The sequence below is a fragment of the Anarrhichthys ocellatus genome, unplaced genomic scaffold, assembly GCF_004355925.1.
Source record: "Anarrhichthys ocellatus isolate YVR2014 unplaced genomic scaffold, GSC_Weel_1.0 scaffold8, whole genome shotgun sequence".
Lineage (NCBI taxonomy): Eukaryota > Metazoa > Chordata > Actinopteri > Perciformes > Anarhichadidae > Anarrhichthys > Anarrhichthys ocellatus.
Window position 1 is genome coordinate 5,971,901 of NW_022280038.1, and position 21,213 is coordinate 5,993,113.

Sequence of the window (21,213 nt, forward strand, 5' to 3'; positions counted from 1 at the left end):
ACACACACACACACACACACACACACACACACACACACACACACACAGCCCAGGCTGCAACACCACCTCACAGCAAACTACAGCATCATACCTGGCCTTGTATCACTGATGAACACAACTCTGAACTCTCGGTTTATTCCAAATTGTTAGTACAATAAGAAGATTGTAAAGTTTAACTGTATTCGAGTGGGCATTTGTTTTAAGGGAGAGATGCATGACTGGTTCTAACTGGTCAGCAGACACCGAGGTGTCACGTTGCCATTTGTTATCGTGTAAATCAAAGCAGAAACTTAATTGATTTCCACAATAATAACGCTAAAATCTACGGTGTATTAAAACGTTTTTGTGACAAGTTTATTGTTAAAGATGATAATGCCAGTTTTAGTCCAGTTCATTTGGAGCAAATTATATTCAAACTTTACTATTAAAAGGTGTTTTTAAAAAGGTCAAATTGAGAGAATTATAACAATATCACAAAACTGAGTGTAAAGTTTCTTTGGCTGTTTTATGCATTTGTAAATTGTATTACTAGTAAGATTATCACAGCCACGTTGCAATTTAAACATGTCCAGGCATGCCTTACTGGAGGGGTAGGACGGGAGAATAAACATTAAAGAGGGACACCAGAGTAACTCATGCTGGCCTATATATGGCAGCAAAACTACAGCTCGTGAAGGGCAGCAAAGCATCCGCAACCTTTAATTACAAAGGCGTATCACACTATATGCTGTAATCAGCCCCGTGGTTTTAATTTTCTCCTTATGCATCACTTCCTCTGGATATTGATACACACATCTTATGTGCTTATTGTTATCAAAATGTAATGCAATCCACTATTACAGCCCCGCAATAACGAATGCATTTTGTAAATATTTAATTTCAGATGAAACTGTGCAACTCTACCTTATTATAAGATGTTAAGTGGCAGTGTTGTTGTGGTGGATTGCATTATTTCAGAGGATGCCCATGTAGATTTGTTCACTTTGTGTGTGTATTGTGGACTTAAAAAAATAAATGGAATGGAGTAGGTCTGTTTATATTCACATCAGCCTAATTAATAAAGAACAAGCAATCCACCGGACTGTTAAACGTTCTGTGGTCTCGACAAATGGCTTCTTCGTTGGTTTTGATGTAACGTGGGGAATCCCCGGTCGTAATCCCTGTGGAGGCGCCACGTCTCCTGATAGAAGAGGGTGTTTGAGGACACACACCTTTTGGCATCCTTTAAAAGTAGTTTTGTTTCTCACAAGGAGATGACATGAAAGGATTTTATCAACACAGATCCCATTACAGATTTAGCTTATTAACCCTTTTCGTTCCAATTTGTTCAACATTTGTTTGACAGCATGCATTGTTAACAAATACTTGTGGTTGGTAGGCTACCAGGAATCAGACAATTCAGAAACGGTCTTAAATGAGAATTGATTCTTGATTCACGTCCCTCCTTCTCCAGGTGAGAGAACGAGCTAAACCTTTGGGGAAAAGTTGAGGTCGTGTTCAGTTGTTGCTCTGCGTTTTGAACGTCACGGTCGAGTTTCTAAGTGGAAACTTTAGTTGGGTTCGTCCTGGACGTGAGCAGTTAAGCGGTGAATGTGGCGGCCTGTCTGATGGTAAAGATTTATGAGGGCACCGCCTGATGTTTGATATAGTGCTCATTTGCATTAAGGCATTTCATTACTCTGGCTTGGCCTTCATGGGTGCTCAAGTAATAGCAACAATCATTAAGTGTATTGATTAATGAACCTATTTAAGATTAAATGCAAGACATGGTTTACATTCTGAAATTTCACTTCACTCATTTTGTTTCCTGAAAAAAATTGCACTCAGAATTTAATTGATGAGCTAACCTCACCGTGTACAAGTGGCTAAAAACAAAAGAATACCCATGCAATAATATCACCACATGAATAACAATAAACACTGTTCAAGTTAAGCTGCCTTTCTCTAACCAGAGGATATCCCACTGCTTTACACCTTTGAATGAAAGTCACTCTGCACAAAGAAGAAATGAGTCATATTACTGACGAGGCTCTCTCAATGGAGTGGTCGTGACTACGATCAATAAGTTCTGCTGATCTCACATCCGTGTCACATCACCAATGTGAAAACATCAGCATATTTAATGTTCTAGTCTCACTGGAAATCATGAAGCCGGGATTATACAGAGAAGGTATTATTGACGGCACTGCTTTCACAATCCTGTAATTTACAACATCCCCGTGCAATGTGCAGGACGCATCAACACAGACACATAAACTGTTTACTGTCTAATCACTGGCACAACGCCAAACAGCAAGCCTGACTGACGAAAAGAGGCAAAGGGGTTTTTCCGATGTTGCCAGTAATCAAAAACTAAACATTTCAACAGTTCAACAAAGTTGATGTAATTGGTTAATAGCTGGTTTTTCAAATCCAGCCCCATTCACTGGTATACCTCCTTCAGTAACACACTAATGTGGCAATGAAACATGTATTTAAAACCTTGATTAGTCCATAAATGTGCCCGTCAAAGATATTTGGAGACACGTGAGATGCTTCGAGCTGATTAGCATCTATTAAAAGTGACTTATCTGTTGACATCTTTTCATTTTTACTGAAACATAAAGACTCCGAGTGGAGTGATTAACCTTCAGTGGAAAGATCAGCCTGAGAGGGGGGTCTGCCAACAGCGCAGACTCCTACTGTGGCAGTGCCAGCTAACAGCTGCTTCTCTCTCCTTAAAGCCAGCTCTTATGAACTATAACTGGGGGGGGGGGGGAATTTAGATTACACAGTCTTCCTCCTCCATGGATTCCCAGAGAACAATACAAATCTATACATGCACGGCTGTTGTGTGCACCCACATACAAGACGATGATCTAATGTTTCCACCTTAGGAGTATGATCTAAAAAGAAAATCTTACAAATACTGCATGATCAGCAGAAGTATGTTGTTTTGTGAAGACAACTTTTAGCTTACTTTGACTTGACTGAGGTAGTTTACAGTGTAGTAATTAACTGCACATATGGTAAAAGGATGAGCCATTGACCACGTCTGTCAAGTAAATAGTTACCTGCAAAATCTGCAATGGTGCCCAAATATTTAAATAATGAGGGAAATGCAAATTGTTTTTTTCTTAAATGTGGATTTTCCTAAACTGAAGCCTGTGAACAGAGAGGTTGTTCAAGCTTGCATTCAGAGAAGTTCGACTTCATCATGACTTTTAAATAAATGCAACACAGAAAGTGTTTTATAACCAGCCTTTCCCTCAGTTGGGCTCTTTTAAAAAGGATGCCAACAATAATATATCATGCATCCACATGGCCCTAATTTGGGTAAATGCCCAGCTAGTAATATTTCAATAAAATGACTTCAGAAGTAGTTTGCATTGCTCTCTTTAAAGCACTGCGTTACTTAGTGGAAAATGACCCCAAACCAACAATTTCTCTAGATGAATGGTAACTGAATACTCTATTGATTCATTAATAAGCCATCTATGCAGTTTAGCAAAGGTGCATTGAGACGTCGAATTGGACCACGAGCAAAGAAAACGTGCACATTTACCTCGACGCTTAATGACTCCTAACAGAAATCACAATAACTGGCACCAGTTCGCTTCAAAACAAGTGTCCCGGGGCCTTAGGAAACGTATATTATTTTAATACTCTGTGCCATCCTGTCTTTGCATCCGTTACCTTGCCCTGAGCAGCAGTGGTAACACTTTGTATGTGAGGAAGTGTTCTGTGGAGGCAATGGAGGCTAATATAAAGATAAAGATAAAGATGATGGATCCTATCGAGGCGGCTTAAAACAAGGAACCAAAACAAGGAAGCGAGCTGGCAGTGGTACAACAACCTTTCACAGACAAAGACTTAACATGAGTGATGGTCACATCGATTAACTAACCGTTAGCCAAGTTAGCTTATCAACCTGACTAACCAGCCACAAAGCTAGCGTTAGCCAAACATTACTTAGCCACAGTGGGTGCTCTGGTTTAAAATATGTTCTCCGAATCATCCCTACACATGCATCTTGTTTTCAACCATAACATATATGTCTAGTTAATACACTCATTGCTGGATGTTAACGCCTTAGCTAACACCTCCTGATGGTTAGGTGACAGCTGGACGGAGCGCAACAAGGAAATTAGCTCCGTTAGCAAACGAAAATATTAGCTAACAACCAAAAAAAAGCTTCCTATCAAATGTTCATCACAAACAAACAACAGGCTCACCTTCGCTGTGACACAATCCAGACGACCAGGACACGGCTTTGGTTTGTCACGACTGCCCCGGAGCTTAACGTGCAGGTTTTACTCGGTGTTACTTGTTGTGTTGGCTGATGTGTTTCACGCTAACAGCGGAGTGTCTTTAGCGGCTCTCTCTCCATTCTTCGTTGCTCGTGAAAGGTTCGAACATACCCGGATGTACAAAAAACGGCACCGCCCGCTTCTCAGCGCACACGTCCGGGTCAGGACCGTCTCGGGTCTACTTCATTAGTGTACCATCACACCTATGTGGTGTAGTAGAGGGTTGTGCACAAGTTCATCTTAAAAGCAAAGCACCAGTGTTAAGGTGTTTTTTTTCTGTGATAAAGAATAGAAACTGGATCATTTATTCTTCTTTCTGTCTTTACCAAAGGGTCTTTATGGTCTTTTATGTTGTGATTGGCTAGAGCTTTTTACACATACATATTTATATATATTACATTTTGAATCATGGTGGCGGATAAGAAAACAATTTCTTTTTTTTCCAAGAAAATGATATATCACTTGCTATATATATAATTATATGTTATATATATATTAAATGCCTTGTTGGAAAGTCAAAGAACTCAGTTAAAAGAAAAAAGCAGTAGAATCAGATCGATTTATTGCCAAGGTTTTTTCATACAAGGTATTTGCTTTGGTGTAATGAGAAGTAACATAAATATAAAGGATGTCCTGATCACATCTGTCTTTTTGCTCCTGATGCCCACCAGTCCTTTAATACTCCACCAATACTTCAAGACAAGCAGAGCAACTTACATATCGAGCCTCAAAGTTCATTCTGAACCTTGGAAACAGCAGCTGACAAAACAATCTTAAGTCAAACTCGATTCCGTAGCTGTATTGGAGCCTTCGATCATATCACAAGAACCTGATTAGCAGATGTAGTCGTGGAATTGTAAATGTTCCAATTGCTATTTTTTCCTGAGCAGGTTTTCGGTGTGTAAGCCCCCTTTTTGACCCACGAATAGTTCTGCTTTAACAAAATATAGCCTGTGCCATATATTATTATGTATAGTGTCTGAGAGTGTAGGTATACAATGTGGAACTATCAACAGCATGAACAAATTACTGAAGTCCAGTCGTAGTTTTCACCAATCACAGGAAAGAAAAAGAAAAAAATGTTTATGAAAAAAGGTCCGTAGTTTTGTAATTCAACCATGACAATGAAGTGAAGTGGGACAACAAACAAGAAAACATGAAACCAGTCCCCAAAGCTTAACCAATCATATTTATTTGGTACATCTACCTGTTCAGCATTTCCAGGAAAATGTGTGTGCCAATGAAAAGAGGTTACAAAAATAAAGCATGTTCTTACGTAAAGATGACATGACAGAAAAACTACACCTACAAATGCTGAATATGAAAATAAGTGACCATATCACTTGAATGTCTGTGCCTTTCAGTCATCGTTTAACAAATTTATCAAAAACATGTATCTTACTAATAATATCTGACAGTAATTGTAGGATTCGATTCAAGTACTGCGAGTGTTTACATACATCTTAAAAGTAATTTACGGGCAGAAAACAATCTCTGCAGCGGTTCCAGATGAGTTACTTTGGACTTTAGTACTTAAAACTGTTGTGGAAGAAATCGATTAATATAATAAACACAATTGGAGCAAATACATCATCGTAGAAGATACCAACATATCAGTGATTGCGTTTTCTCAACCTGCACTCACTGTAACCTTAACTGTCTTTCATCACATTTGTAACTGTGACGAGCCTGTAACCCCGTCACATCTTTGAGTTTTCACATGATTTCTATGATCTAATGAGCATTATATCATTCACTAATAATGTGCCAATACTCCTTGTAAATGACCTCAGTCATCAGTAGTGGTGTTTTAGTAAAAAAAAAAAAAAAAAAAACAGCTTTTCCAAATGTACAATTCATTTTAGTGCATCAAAACATTATCGGACATGCATTTATCAACATAAGCTGTTAGAGACTGGAATGACTTACACACGCCTATCTTCTAATGTAAACTATACACAATGTTACTCTCGGGCAGTACCGTAGTCTTAACACGTTAATGTACTGGTTTAAGCGAGAAACATAAATACATAGCCCACTGACAAGGCAGTGGGTTTTTACAAATATTACGGACAGGTAATCTCCTGCTTTATACCATCCTTCAGTCAAGAACATACAACAAGGAATTATGCCAAAGAAATGTTAAATGCGGCAGTTTATCATATCAAAGAACTGTACAAGTTAAGAGAATACACTATGATCAAAAAGAGAAAAAAGATGGATGGAAGTTTATTGTGTGTTTCAAAATTTGTCCTCTCAGTTTGTAGTCAAGAGGTAAAGTGTTCGAAAAAGGCAGTTGGGGTCTTAAAAAAAAGTCTCCCTCTTCATTAAGCTATTGCCTTCGCCTCAGGCAGGAACGCCTCCCAAAACTTTACGAGCTGGAATATAAAACAGAACGAGAGGAAAAAAAACAGTTAACATGTAATCGCTCAATATCTTTCAATAAATACAAATGTTTGTTAAAGGAACACTTTGGTAGCCATGAATAAAGCGTACATGATGAATACAACACTTGATATAGTTAAATGTTTACCCGTTGTTGAGACTGCAGCATTGCATCCAAATATTTGACTATCTGGCTCCTGAAGTCCTTGGCTTTTTCTTTCTGAAAAGACAAAAGTGTTGACATGTCTCAAACTCTTCGAGGATGGAGAAGCCAGCTGTGGGAATTTCTGGCAGAACTTCATCTACTTCCAAAGTGAACGGAGAGAGAACGTAGCCTGATGGTCTATTAGTCTTTATTGTGCCATTCATCAGGGTAAAAATATAAATACCAGCTCTCATCTCACCTTAATGAAAATTCTACCTGTGAGCCAACTCACCAGAATTAAAAGGATATGCGACACCTCAGAAGACTATTTTAATTGTTGGATCTGGAAAGATAAAATCTTTCGGTCTTCATGCTTGTTTTACGTCAAAACGTTAGTTGCTCAGATATAAAAGCTAATTTTATAACGCTGTGCTCAGATCTCATCCGTCCAGATCTTGCCTCAGTCGGCTGTTTATTTCAGGGCACCTGTAAGCTTCAAGTCGTTCGGTGGGTGGAGACTCCTTGTAAAATGTAACTTGCTTCTTGGTGACCCTGATGAAGCTTCTTGCTGAAACGTGTTGGTCTCACATTGAAGTTGTTCTTAATACTACAAGTGCTAATGAGAAAGCCCTACATTTCCAGAAGCTCAAATACACAGTGCCTATAAAAAGTATTCACTTTTCATTTTGAATGTTTTATTGTCTTATTACAATTTTGGATCAAAGACGATTTAATGTGACTATTTTTTGTTTCTACAGTGATCCACAGACAAACTTTTCTAAAAACATAAACATACCTCAAACCTGAGAACCTCCTTGCGTACAGTCATGCCAATCCTGTCGAAATCTCTCTCGTACTGAGTCACCCTCGCCTCCCACTGACCACAAACATGAGGGGGGGAAACAAAAACAATTAAAAAAACACAAATATAGATATATATATATAGATAGATAGATAGATAGATAGATAGATAGATAGATAAATAGATAGATAGATAAATAGATATGTACTTTATTCATCCCCAGGGGGAAATTTGTAGACGTACCTGTCTACAACAGGTACGTAGGTGCACTGTTGTCGGAGTTGTGATGGTGCTTTTACATTGTGTAGAACTTGATTCATATCAAACAGGTTACATTTGCAGTTTTTAAAGGAGGGCTACAACTAATGAACATTTTTCACTATCAATTTATTATGTTTTAATTAACCAAATGATCGTTAAGTCTTTAAATTGTCAGAAACTAGTGAAAGAGGAACATCACAAAGCCCATGGTGACCTCAAATAACTTGTTTGTGTGGAAACAAAAGACATCCATAATAAATGTACTTAATAAAGACTAAAATGATTAATCAATTATTAAAATAGTCAGAATAGTCTTCTCTACACTGTGTCTGTTACCTCGGTGATGTCGTCTTTGGCCTGCTGCAGTTTGTCCGGCTTGTTGGCCCACAGCAGCTTGGCCTCGGCCTCTCTCTTCTTCTGCAGCGTGCTCTGAGCCTCCTGCCATTGCTGCCACGCCCGCACACGCTGGTCAAAACACCCCTGTGGACATCCAACACTTACCAAACAGAGAGCAGGTAGCACACACTAAACCAAAGACACCGCTGTCTTTATGCTGCTCTGACAGAATGCAATATCATCATTTTAATCCTGAATATCAGGAACAACCCAAGCTTTACTCTTCTCTGCTTCTGAAGATTCTCCATTACTGTAAAACTACCATTCTGCAGCAGTGAGCTTACGCGCATAGCACCCAGCAGGCGGATGTAGTCGGCCAGCAGCTCTGCGAAGATGAAGAAGTCACTGGCTGCCTGCTCCTGATGCAGCTGCTCCATCTTGTCCTCCACCTCTGCCAGCTGGGACAGGGCGCGCGACAGGGCCGTGTTGTCCTCAGAGTTTCCCAACATGGCCATACTTTTGGCAAATACTGCCGTGCTCCCACACAGCTCTGGGAAACAGAAAACATATTCAGTCTACTTGTTTCACCCTAAAAGGCTAGGGAGCTGGACTGTACTCTTCTGTTTACTTAGTTGAAACAATTTGATTTAAAAAAAAAAAAAAAGAATTGTGCAAAGACAAGTCGAGGAAGGCAGAGGTAGCTCACCCTTCCTGTGGTTGACCAGGGAGTCCACCACCGCCTGAAGCTTCCTCAACTGCTGCTCCTCGTTCTGCACCTCTTGGAACTTGTCCTCAAACCACTGAGACAGACAGAGTGAAAATATCAAGAAAAAAAATACAGCAAAACAACTTCATCATGTCTACAACGGCCTGTTTGTCTTGCTGTAATTTCTAGAAAGACAGCTGAATGTTCTTGGGTTTATTATCCCTATGTGTCTATGTATACATGCAACACCTGTTGTCACTTTATCTGCACTGTTCACATGTTTCTGTGAAGATGTTTACCATCTTGTATAAGTTTACTATTTTGCACATTTACCAGCTTATATATTTTGCATATTCTGGTAATTTAAAAAATATTTTTTTATATATTTTTAACTGGTATTGTGTTTACTCAGCTATGTATCATTTCCTGTACTTTTATTGTGCGCTGCTGCTTAGGAGTTTGATGCAACAACATTTCACGAAGCATACTCATATGTAGATGTGACAAGTCAAATTAAACCTCCTGAATCTTGAATAATTAGTGTAGTTTTGAATGATATAACATCCTTACTTGCCTCTACTACTAAGACTTTTGTATATTCATTGCATCGTGGTTTAAATTCAATGATCCATCAAAGTTTATCCAACAATGGACTTTTCAAATTCTATGACAGTCATTAAATGTATCTCTATATGCAGGCCACATGCACAACAGTCTCCTGGATTCCCCTTACAGTGTCTGACTCATTCATCTTGATGGTCATCTTGTTGACAGCATCTGATGCCTTATTAATCATTTTGAGGAAGCCAGCTCCACTCAGCGCCTGGGTGCTCACTGCTCTGGGTAGCTGAAAACACACACACACACACACACACACACACACACACACACACACACACACACACACACACACACACACACACACACACACACACACTTCAAAAGTCATTCCCAAGAATCTTAAATCATTATCCAGCTCAACATCTTTTTATATCCTAAAATCCCACCTCCTCTCTCTCCAAGAAATCACGGACGTCAGGATCTTGTAGTAACGACGGGTGAGACACGACTCTCTGAAGATACCTACAAATCAACAAGGCAAGATAAAGTGAGTAAGAAGTAGTAGTGCCCAAAAAGGAACACATAAAATGTGCACACAAAAGCATGGGCATGTGTAGAAATATAGTTTAAAAAGGCCCAAACATGTACGGATCCTTGCCTCTCCAGAGCTGCTCGTCTTCTCTCCACAAACTCTACTGAGGACGGGTCGTCCATTCCCACCTTCACTTTGGTCATTCCTGTTGGTCCACATCACAGTCACCGAAAGGGACACAAAAGAACACCCCAAAAAACAACCAGAGCACATACTTAAGACCCACCTACGACACTTTTCTCAGGTGGTGGTGGAATGATGCAGCCGTGGAGCGACTGCTTGACCGACAGCTTCTCATAAAGACCCAGGAAGTCACTGTAACGCCTCCTCACGGAGAAGGCTTTACTCCTGAACATGGCCAAGGAGGTCTGAAAGCAGAGACGCACAACTTTAAAAACTAAAAACCTGGAAACACCAGTGAAAATGGAGACATATTTGCAGATTTAGGAGCTATGTAAAAAATACACAAGATATAAGTATCAACACAAGCTTTTCTACAGACCCTGGTGGATACTTTGTAGGCCACATATGCGTTCATGCCATCTCCTAGTAGGACAGAAACATTGGAGAGAAATTAAAGATGAGATTAGAAATCAGTCTGAAATGAATGTGTCAGTGCATTTAAAGTATTGAGCTTGCTAAAATGAGACATAAACATAAAAGTTAAATCTATACAGTGCTATAACTCATCAACTACTTCCCAAAAAATAACATCTGAATATTCTGGGGATTACATATAGCTGTATTGTAGTTTCGACAAACAGACTTTATGAAAAAAGAGACTGACCAACTTTCTCAGGGTTGGTGACGGCAACATCCACATCAAAAGTATCCTTGTCCTCTTCCTCCTCCAACTGTAATTAAGGAGAAGAACACAACTAGTAGCCATCACAGAAAACATGCATGAAATGAATGCTTTTTAAAGGAGGCGCAGCTCAGCCGTGGCCCGTACCTGCTCCAAGGAGGTGGGCTGCATGGCTGCAGGGCTCTGAGTGAAGGAGGAAGACGGAGGCGGGCCAGAGGAGGTGGAGAGCTCCTTCCTGGCGGAGCTGCCGGACTTCACGTGTGCCTCTGGGAAAGTAAAAAAGACATTTTATTATTGGATGACTCCCTTCATTCAAAAAGAAAAGAAACACAGACGACTAAAGTGCACCTGATTTATCCAGAACTGCTGATTTGGCAATTATTCCCATACTGTAGAAAAGCTGCAGCTTACATGTACATGAGTGATGCATTTTGTCAACTTTGTGATCAGTTAAGGATGTGTAGGAGACTTTTTTAATTCACTCACTACATATAGATCACAAACCTTTTTTTAAATTCCTATGTAAATGAGACTTGTTCTGTTAAATGACTCTGTGATAATTCTCAGATTTATTCATTTTAATCTACTGTAGGTTGTTGACCACGTCACAAGAACAATATTTCAGACTTCGTAATAACTATGGCTGAGTATCAAACTTAAGAGTTTTTTGGGGAAAATACCTTTTATATGTCCACAGCACTGAGAGTTTGAATTATGGAAATTAGCATTGAAATTTATGTTCAGACAATTAAAAATGGGTTTGGCAACATTGGAGAAACCAGCACGTAAGCTAGGTTCTGAAAAAAGCAGCCCAGTGTTGCCAACTCTTTTGAAAGTAGCGAGCAGCACAAGCTCCAAAAGTCACCAAATGTAGCAAAAAGTCACCAAGTTGGCAACACTGACAGCCCTCTCCCAAAATCATCATTTTGAATGTAAACAACAAACATAGTTATTGTTAGTACTCCAAGATCTCAAGAGTATTTGATTTATTGATTGCTGTCGGGATGTAATGAGAATTATTTCTAAAATACATAATCTAGCCTAGCTTTAACTTATTCTGACCTGAGAACAAGTTAAATATCCCCATTTAGGTCATTTCATATCTCGATAACGAGATAGATAGATAGATAGACATACACACACAATGATGTTTTCTGATAATTTTATAAATAAATAAGAAAATAAACACATGGGTTTGTATACTCTTGTTTGAATTTAATACTTGACAAATGAAAAAGTACAAAAAATACTGAATATTTTCTCATTTAATGAAGAACATTTGTGGAAAATAATCAGATTATTTAGTCAGTGTCTAATAGTTTTAAATGCCGAGTGGTTTTGTATCGCACAGACAGACATAGTAAAACTGATGCAGTAGAAGCAGAGATATCCTAACTTTAAGTTCCGAGTATGGGGCCAAGCTCCAAAAACACTGGATCCTACATTTCCCATAATGCAACTCAAAAATAAATTTCATTAGACTTCCCCTGTTGAGTAAACACCCACATAAAACACACCCTACGTTTGTAACACAGTCTCACTGTTACACATTTGCAGCCTTCAAGCTATTGCCAAAACGATTAATTGATTAGTGAGCTTGATGTGTAAAATCAGAGGAATGACCATTTAAAATCTGAATTAAAATAGTCGAGCTCGACCAAGGCTTGAAATAAACTATCTCACATGACTCTAAATTCCCTTTGAGGAGCCGAAGCTCTGCAAATTAAAAGTAAGTGGGATGAAGATGGTCAGAAAATGTCTCCTCACCAGCAAACAGGTCGTTGTCGTCATCAGAGTGAACTCCGTTGGATCTGTTAGTTGTGCTGCTGGCCTCCTCCCCCCCTCTGAACACATCTGGAGGCTCTGCATTCACATTACCCGGCTGAGAAACTCCTCGACTCACTGCCACAGGGTTCCTCTGCAGACAGGAAGCACACAGAAACACTTGGTAAATACCAGGGGTGGAATGTAACTAAGTACATTTACTCAAATACTGTAACATCCATTACAAATGTGAGGTGTCTGTACTTAACGTGAGTCTTCTCTTTTTGCACCACTTTATACTTCTACTCCTCTACATATTCAAAATCCACAATATTGTACTTTTTACTCCCCTACATTTATTTGACGTGTTTTTTTACATTAAAAAAAACGACATATGACTACTAATATACCCAGTAGTAAACAATGCAACTAAAATAAAACGTTAAAAGTATCTTACATGATCTGGTCAGCGTTAGTGAGAAAAACTGAATAATATAGGTTGATATTCTATAATAATATTAATAATATAATACTGTGGAAAGGAGCCATAATGCATTAAGAGTGACGTGACTTTTACTTTTGAGACCTTAAGTAGATTTTTGTACTTTTACGGAGGTAAAGTATATGAATATTTCTTCCCTCACTGGTACACAAACATTTGTGGCATTAGAGGAGTGACAGTTAACCTTAGTTAGTGGTTGTCTCCCGAGCGTTATAACGGTTTAACGAGGGATAAGAAAATTACGCTTGTTCTTACTAGTTACGACTTAAATCGGCTCAATTTGTACCCGCACGAACTTCGGGTAACTTTATGAATCATATTCGTTTCTTTCCACACAAAACATGACCTAGTTTATCGCCTCTCTGTCAGTTAGCTGCCAGTTATCTTGGCTGCCATGAATGCAGGTCAGATCAGATAAAGAGGCTGACTCCTAGCCTCGTTCACTTCATGCAGAGATAACCGTCATAAACACGCTGCAATGAACACGAATGCGCTTAACACACGTTATTGACGAAGATGTCCTCTCCCTCGTCGCTGTCCCCGTCTGCCATGTCACCCGGCCCGGCTCCCGGCTCCTCCGTGTCAGGGAAAGGAGGAGGAATTCGATCCGAGCTGGCCGCCATATTCCGTGTTGTGAGAGGGAGTGACGTAGGCGGACGTTGAAGGAGCGAGGAAACGGCTGCAGCGACACCTGCTGGTCGGCGAGCAACACGACAGAGCAACGACGGTGCTCCTTGAGTTACAGGTTTCACAGGCGGTTTACAGAATTTGTACACTTTTAAAAAGAATATTCTTTTAGCCATGTTTAAATCAGACAAAAAAAATAAATGGACCATAATTGTATTCCTTATATTGTGGAGAAGTTGAAACAGCACTTAGAACTTCAGTATGGAAAACCCCGCCCCCCAAAAATATGAATGTAAAATTGTATTTACTTAAGCTTATATAGCTTTATAATTTATTGTTAATAGTGTTTTTTTACATTTACTCTAGTGTGATCTTTTTGTTTGATCTGGTCTGTTTATGCTGCTGCTGTAACACATTTATCTACCTGGACGTCCAACAAGTGTTTTCCTTTTTCATAAATATCTCTCTGTAAAGTTTGGATCATCATTGATCTAGAGCTGAGGTTATGCAGGCATGCCACATTTGTAGATGGGTTTGTGTTCATGTGAAAACATCTGGATGTGTTACTGATAATTGAGGTTAAATCTTTTTGATAAACATATTCAGATGCTGCAAATCAGAGGAAGACAGTAGGCTAATTTGTTTGCCTTTATATTTCCTTAGCTTTGGTGACTATTGTCTGGACTATTGACTATTGTCAGCTCTCATGGAACAGAAAATTAAGAGTCAAATATAAATGTAGGAACAAGAGAATAATTATATTTTCTTTCCTTAATTGACCTTCATTCACAAAGTCTGCTTCTCTGCAACTTACCTGAAGTGACCGAATATCTCTGAATCTACAACAGATTTAGCTTATTGATTATAAAATAATTGAAAGAGACAAAGTGAAAATGGTGGTAAGACTGAATGAGGACAAAAACCTAATATTTACTTTATCAATACTTTTCAGTGTAGGGAGTTGCAGCCATCTCGGTCATTAACATTTTCATTTCTCGACATAGAGCCTGAGATGATTTTGCACAGCAGCACACTGCTGTCGTGTGATTTGATATAATACTACACTTCAGAGTAGAAAGTGGCTGTTCTTAATTTTAAGGTGTTTTTAAGCCAGACTGGATAACCAAAAAAATCCCCATTTGTAACCTCTAAAACACTCCAGGATGCCACATGTAACTGAATAGTGAAAGGAAAAATATTTTTTGTAAGCCGACGTGAAGAACCTGACTATTTTTTATAGCATTTCCAGAAATCTTTGTTTACTTGAAATCAGTTGTCCATGTCAACATATTTAAATGTCAATGTATTCAAATGTGTTATAGTTCAATTTAATATCCCGCCACAAGATTTTTTTCAGTTGCATCGGCTTAAAACTAACACCAACAATCAGCCAAATGCTGAGTGAGTCAGTTCATGAGGTTAGAAGACCAAAGCTAGAGATCTCATCAAACGACCGGTTGACTCACCTTCACGCTGCAGTGCAGATCGACCTACAAAGAGGTTCGTTAATCCATGCGAGAGAAGTCTACAAAAGTGAGATGGGAATATTTCAGCTGTAAACTACAATTATGAAATTGGCTTTTAAATATTTCTGACTATACAAAGATCGAATCACAAACTGAATAGTCACTATCTGAAATACATCTGTGTTATAAAGGAGGCTTTAATATTTTGACTATGTGAGGCTAACACGCTTTCACTGACGAGCTTTCACATTCAAGGAAATTTAAACCAAACCCAAACACGCAACCCTCGACTTTAAGGCTTGATTGACGATTATTTTCATTATTGAATAATCTGATAATTTCTCAAATTAACAAATTGCTTGAAAAGGGTTGATTTACAAAACATCAGAAAATAGTGAAATATTTAAATTTCTTGTTTTGTCTGACTCACACCCAAAAATATTCAGTTTGATATAATAGATAACCAAGAAAACCAGCAAATATTTGGTGTTTTTCCTAAAAAGTTGCTGAAATGATGAATCTATTGTTAATATTGTTTCTGAATAGTTTTCTGTTGGTTGACTATTCGATTTATCATTTCCTCTTCCCCAGTAATCATAAGCCTTCTAATACTACATAGTTATATACTTTTGGGTAACTGTGCAGAATACACTGTAGATTTTGCGTTTTACCAATAACAACCTATTTCTTTACACTTCAGCAGTGGTGGAAGAAGTACTCAGATCTTAAAGTTAAAGTAACAACACCCCAGTGGGACAATACTCTGTTTCAAGTAAAAGTCCTGCATTTCAAAATCATATACAGTATATTATTATAATACACGAATATACACAATGCTGCATTAATGTGTACATATAATGTTGCAGCTAGTAAAGGTGGAGCTAATCTAAACTATTGTTGATTCTTATTTTCTATAAATAATCTGAATTTGCAAAGTAACTACTGTTCACAAATGAATGTAGTAGAGTAGAAGTATAATGTAGCATGAAATGGAAATACTCAAGGTACCATAAGATTGTACTTCTTGAGTAAACGTACTTAGTTACATTCCACCACTGCTCTTAATACCCGAGGGGCATCCTGGTCATGTTGGATGAAAAGAAGACGAGCGGAAACATTTACTTTGTTAGTATTCATAATAGTTTGTATACACAATGTATAGGAGCACCAATAAAAAAACATGTTTTTTTTTTACAAACTTTTTTTCAACATTTTTTTTAAAAAGCCACAGATTTTTTTTCCTACAGAAAGCAGAGAAAGCTCTGTACATGAACAAGCAACAACATAATTCCTCATCATGAGCTGCAAAGTAAACAACTCCGCTGCTCAGATTCATTTCTGAAGCAAAAAAAAAAAAAATAAAAAAAATAATGAACATAAAAAACAAGACCAGCTGCCTGCTGCTTACCTAGGACACTACGTTACACAAACAGCGTTGGATATTTAAAACACAAGATATGTAAGAAATGTACTTTTCAAAAATTGTGAAAAAGTGCAATACAGGTTCAACTGTTTACAACTCAATAGATTATTTCCCAAATGGAGTCCGGTCCTTTTTCTCCCTCCTTTGTTTTCAATCATGTTTTCCCCAAAACGTGTTCCTCGTTTGTATCCATAGTTAAAATCTCTTACAGTTATATTGACATTCATGACGATGTACATTTATGAGAAACATGGTATTCACAAAAGTAGAGCAAATTACTATGATTGCAAATGACAAATTTCTTTGGGTAAGAGGGTAATGAAAAACTAGTTTCTTAGATGAACTTTTTTTTTTAAATTTTTTTTTTTAACATCGGATTTGTGTAGAGAACAAGCTTCTTCTTTTTTTTTCTTCATACAAAAAACTACCATGTAAAAAAAAAAAATCTGGGAGTCCCATTCAAACGGCCATCTTTTGTAAAAGAACCAGGGCATTTGATGAAGAACAGCAGGGGGGGGAATAAAACAGCAAACGCACCGCTGTGGGAAAATGCACACGTGGTTCCTGCAGTACGCACGTCTGAAACCAAATATTGGTTTTTGGAAACGACACACACATTCGATCGAACTTCTCGTATAAAAGATAACTCGTCTATTGCAGGTGATTGATTGATTGATTGACTGGGTGTCATGTGAGTTATTTTCCGTTTAGAAGGGGTGGGGTGGGGGGGGGGTCAGCGTCCTGAGTCCTTTAGGTACCCCTGACCTGTGAGGAGATACTGTCAAGTCCCACAGGACTACAGAGAAGTATGTCTTGTATGGTTCACACATACAAACACGTTGGTAAGGCTTTTTAAAAACGGAGCTCCCACGACAAACAGAAGACTGAGAAAGAAGACGCTTTAATGTACAAAGGGGGCAACACAATGCCAGAGGAGAATGTACAGTAAAACACATCAGGCTTCTCTCCCCTTTTTGATATGAAAACTGAGTTTCAGGACTCGCTTGTAATCCCACTTTCATCCCAAATAATAACAATGAAACAAATGGGAAAAATCAAAAAGAATGAGGCAGTTTAAAAAACACACACAACATATGTACATGTTTATAAGGATATGTGTGTAAAAAAAATAATAAAATAACATAGAAAATAATAAAAAGTCATGGCACAATATAAGACAAGGGGGTAAAAACAACGTTTATGAATAATGTGGGCTTGTAAAGGAGGAAGGGGGGGGGGGGGGGGCTGATATCCAATGTTCACTGAAACGGCCCAATAGATATACAAAATGCACAAAGAAAACACGAATCAAACAAACACTGTGTGTAGACTGCGCCGCATGAGCACCAACATCAAAACCAGCATCTTTTTGGACTTTCTCCTTTTGACTTGACATTGAATCAACCGCCGTCTCATCGCGAGCGAACGTTCGCCACGAAACAAAAACACCGCACCGTACGTATTTTTGCTGAGGAAAGAATTCACAATCTTCCGGTTGAAAGCGACCAATGTTTTAAATGTTCATTGTCTCTGAGAATGGTTCTTCATAAAAAGATGAAGCGCGTCACCTTTCCCCCCCCCTCTCATGGCAATCTCCTTCCTGAGACTGAGCAAGGTAAGCCGAAAAAAGTTCGTAAGTTTCAGTCTGGAGTTTGTTTGCTTTTTTTTTTTTTCTCTGCAGGGGGACGCGAGAGTTTTTCTTGGGCACAAGAAGCCATTTTGTGTCCACCAGCCTCTGGCTCACAAGGTTCATGTTTGGGCGTGTTTGTTTGACTTTAGAGTGTGCGTCTTTCTGTGTGTACGTGTGGATGACAGAGAGAGAGTGTGTGGGTGTGTGTGTGTGGGTAGGTGTGTGTGTGTGTGTGTGTGTGTGCATGCTCATGGCGCTGTGGTGATGGCGTTCAGGTCCTTCATGAGGCCCTCGAGGTGGGCCATCTCCTCGGTCAGCTCGTCGGGCTCGTAGCTCTGAGGGAGAGGAACAGGGTTACTGCGAGGGGCGGGGGAGGGGCAGGGGGGGAGGGAGGCAAGCACCTGGAAGGAGGGAGGGAGGAGAAGAGAGGAAAGGAGAGGAGGAGAGGGTCAGTCAGGGATCTTTAACAGAGGATGGGGGAGTCGTATGGGTGGGGTGAGGCGAGCTGGGGGGGGGGGGGGGGGGGGGGGGGGGGGGGTCAATGGGAGTGAAGCGTAGCAAACAACAAAAACAAACAAAAAAAGGCAGCAGACAAAAGCAAAACATCCAAAAGAGAAGCCAATGTCAACAGATGGTCAACAGCCAATCAGGGATTAGGAGAAAAGTTTAAACGGTAAAAAACAAAAAAAACATTCCAGTTATGGGTTTTGTTAAGATCAGGTGTTAGAAGTTAAACGAGTTGATCAAAAGCCAGCCGACAACGCCACAAAGAAATGGTGAGATTGAAGTTGGAAAGAATAAAAAAAGAGAGAAAGAACATACAGAAAATGTGGTTAAAACCAATGTCCAGTGGAAAGTAACTGTATAATCCAGTGCCCAAAGAAAACATGGATTTGGAAGGAGCGTGATTGTGTGATTGGTATAATTTTAAAAGACAAGAATATAACTTCAGATATTCACTGCATGGCTACAAGCAGCCAGTGTGGGGCGCTGTACTCACGCTGTCGACATCTTCCAGCATCTTGCTGGTCTCTGGCACATCAACGGTGGGCACGGTGACGACCATCGGTGTTCGTGTCCTTCCTAGTGTTCCGATAGAGGCTGTTTTAACAACATGGGGGTGAGTAGGAAGCCCTGAACGTGACAAACGCACAACAGTCAGTGAAGGCAACAAATGACGGTGAAATGGAGAGCGAATACATGAACCTCGAGTCCCTGTCTGATGTTTTTCCTCAACTGGACCACATTTATCCGTCACATTGTCCCAGAATGTGAATACCGTTTTATCTCGAAGAGATTTTTCAAACTAGGTTTGATTTGTTCCCACAAGTTTTATCAACAAAATCCCATGAAAACACCAAAACGAACAATGAAATGATCAACAAGTATTGTATGTGCATTCAATGTCTGATACATTCTCCGTGTGTCTGTGTTTCTGCTTACCGGTCTGAGCGAGCAGCGGGGTGCTGGGCAGGGCAGGCGACTCGTACGTCGGATGGCTGGTGGTTGGGATCGCAGGCACGCCGAAGCTCTTGAGTGGGTGGGCGTGGGCATGCGGGTGGGCCGAGCGGTGGGGGGGCAGGTTGCTGGAGTAGCTGGGCTCCTCCTCGGTGGTGGTGGAGCCGTGGTAGCTGCCCTCAGGGTCGGCCATGATCTCCGAGGGGCAGGAGGCCTGGGAGGAGGCGGTGGCTGGGGGGAGGGGCTCCGAACTCGGGGTATTCCTCACCGACTCTGGAGGAGGGGGGGGTGCAGATGGGTTTACAACTTTGACTCTCACAGGGAGCAGTAACCGTCTTCATACAGACACATTTAGTGAAAGAACTAGTGCGCTGCATTACAGGTGATAAAATTAATATTTCTGATGTTGGAAACGTCCTATATTAACTTTGTAATATGTGAAGTGTTTCCTCTATTTTTCAGGTTTCTTATACTTTTTGCAACAAGAGTACAATGCACTAGAGCAGAAACAATGAATGAATGAAAAAAAAATTTGATAATCAATCAAATAATCTAACAAAATGTTTGAACAACAATTAAAATAATAATTCATATCTTTTGTCAACTGAACATTTAAAAGTTGAGCCTTCAGCTGTAACTCAACAACAGACTGCAAACAGTTGAAATCATTAGCATGTCTGACTGCATCCAGCTGGTCAAGTTTTGTTTACTTTGGTAAAAGTTGAGGTGAGAGGAAGAGAGCAAATCGGAAGGCAGGGAGGTCAGAGAAGAGTGGTTAGTAACACTTTGGAAAAATAAAATATGAACCCACAAGATGACAGCTGCATGTGAATGAATGAGCAAAATAAATCAATGAATGAACATGAGCTGGTGCGACTGACTCCGTGTGTCTCTGTGTCCCCTCCTCTGTGCGTCACCTGCTGTCCAGCAGGTGGCAGAAGTGTCTCACCTGTGGAGTCCACCCTGTCTAGATGGGAGACAGGGGAGGAGCAGGCATGCGGGCGTGGGTGCCCGCTGCCCTGGTGGTAGAGGTAGCTGCGTGTCGGCGACGCCAGGCTGCCCATGTGATAATGGTGGTGATGGTTATCAAGGGAATGGATGGGGTGAGCACTAATCACAGCTGTGAATGGAAATGGACATGGATACACAAACATACACACACAGGACGAGATGTTTAACCAGCTGTAATAATGATGAGGGACGTGGAAGTATTGCTGACGAGACACACATGCAGTTTCCTGTAATAAACACACTTGAATATTCTCTGTCTGTCACTTGTTCCCTTGATTAGACATGTATTTGAAAATTGGTAATTTGTTAAAAAATCTTTGTGCTCCAACACATTTTATGCAAAAACTTTCCAAACCGACTGCCCACTATCTGTTATCTGATCATTATCAGTCACTCTCTCTCACACACACACACACACACACACACACACACACACACACACACACACAC

General features: G+C 39.8%; 3 protein-coding genes across 21 annotated transcripts in view; all 3 read right to left on the minus strand.

Moving 5' to 3' along the window:
- Positions 1-4,415, minus strand: part of csnk1g1 (casein kinase 1, gamma 1) — a 31,196-nt gene extending 26,781 nt beyond the window's left edge. For 4 of the 6 annotated variants that reach the window (XM_031848206.1, XM_031848205.1, XM_031848207.1 and 1 more), the window contains exon 1: positions 4,215-4,415. The gene's annotated coding sequence lies outside the window, so the exon portion shown is untranslated. The remainder of the gene's footprint in view (positions 1-4,214) is intronic. The other 2 variants (XM_031848209.1, XM_031848208.1) reach the window with 1 other exon arrangement.
- Positions 4,416-5,185: 770 nt separating this feature from the next.
- Positions 5,186-13,778, minus strand: snx1b (sorting nexin 1b). Its single transcript, XM_031848824.1, has 15 exons — positions 13,652-13,778; positions 12,650-12,800; positions 11,030-11,148; positions 10,865-10,931; positions 10,580-10,623; positions 10,304-10,445; positions 10,144-10,222; positions 9,932-10,007; positions 9,658-9,771; positions 8,925-9,018; positions 8,563-8,768; positions 8,219-8,362; positions 7,616-7,696; positions 6,823-6,894; positions 5,186-6,667 (listed from the first exon to the last, which is right to left on the minus strand). Exons 1-15 carry the CDS (start codon positions 13,769-13,771, stop codon positions 6,617-6,619), a joined length of 1,560 nt encoding a protein of 519 aa, XP_031704684.1. The 5' UTR covers positions 13,772-13,778; the 3' UTR covers positions 5,186-6,616.
- Positions 13,779-16,134: 2,356 nt separating this feature from the next.
- The window catches only part of neo1a (neogenin 1a), a 167,935-nt gene continuing 162,856 nt past the window's right edge, over positions 16,135-21,213 (minus strand). For 4 of the 14 annotated variants that reach the window (XM_031848566.1, XM_031848562.1, XM_031848561.1 and 1 more), the window contains 4 exons: positions 20,702-20,872; positions 19,738-20,025; positions 19,295-19,428; positions 16,136-18,695 (listed from right to left, as the gene is read on the minus strand). In XM_031848566.1, coding sequence (XP_031704426.1) covers positions 18,543-18,695; positions 19,295-19,428; positions 19,738-20,025; positions 20,702-20,872 — 746 coding nt within the window. In that variant the 3' untranslated portion in view covers positions 16,136-18,542. The other 10 variants (XM_031848564.1, XM_031848568.1, XM_031848558.1 and 7 more) reach the window with 6 other exon arrangements.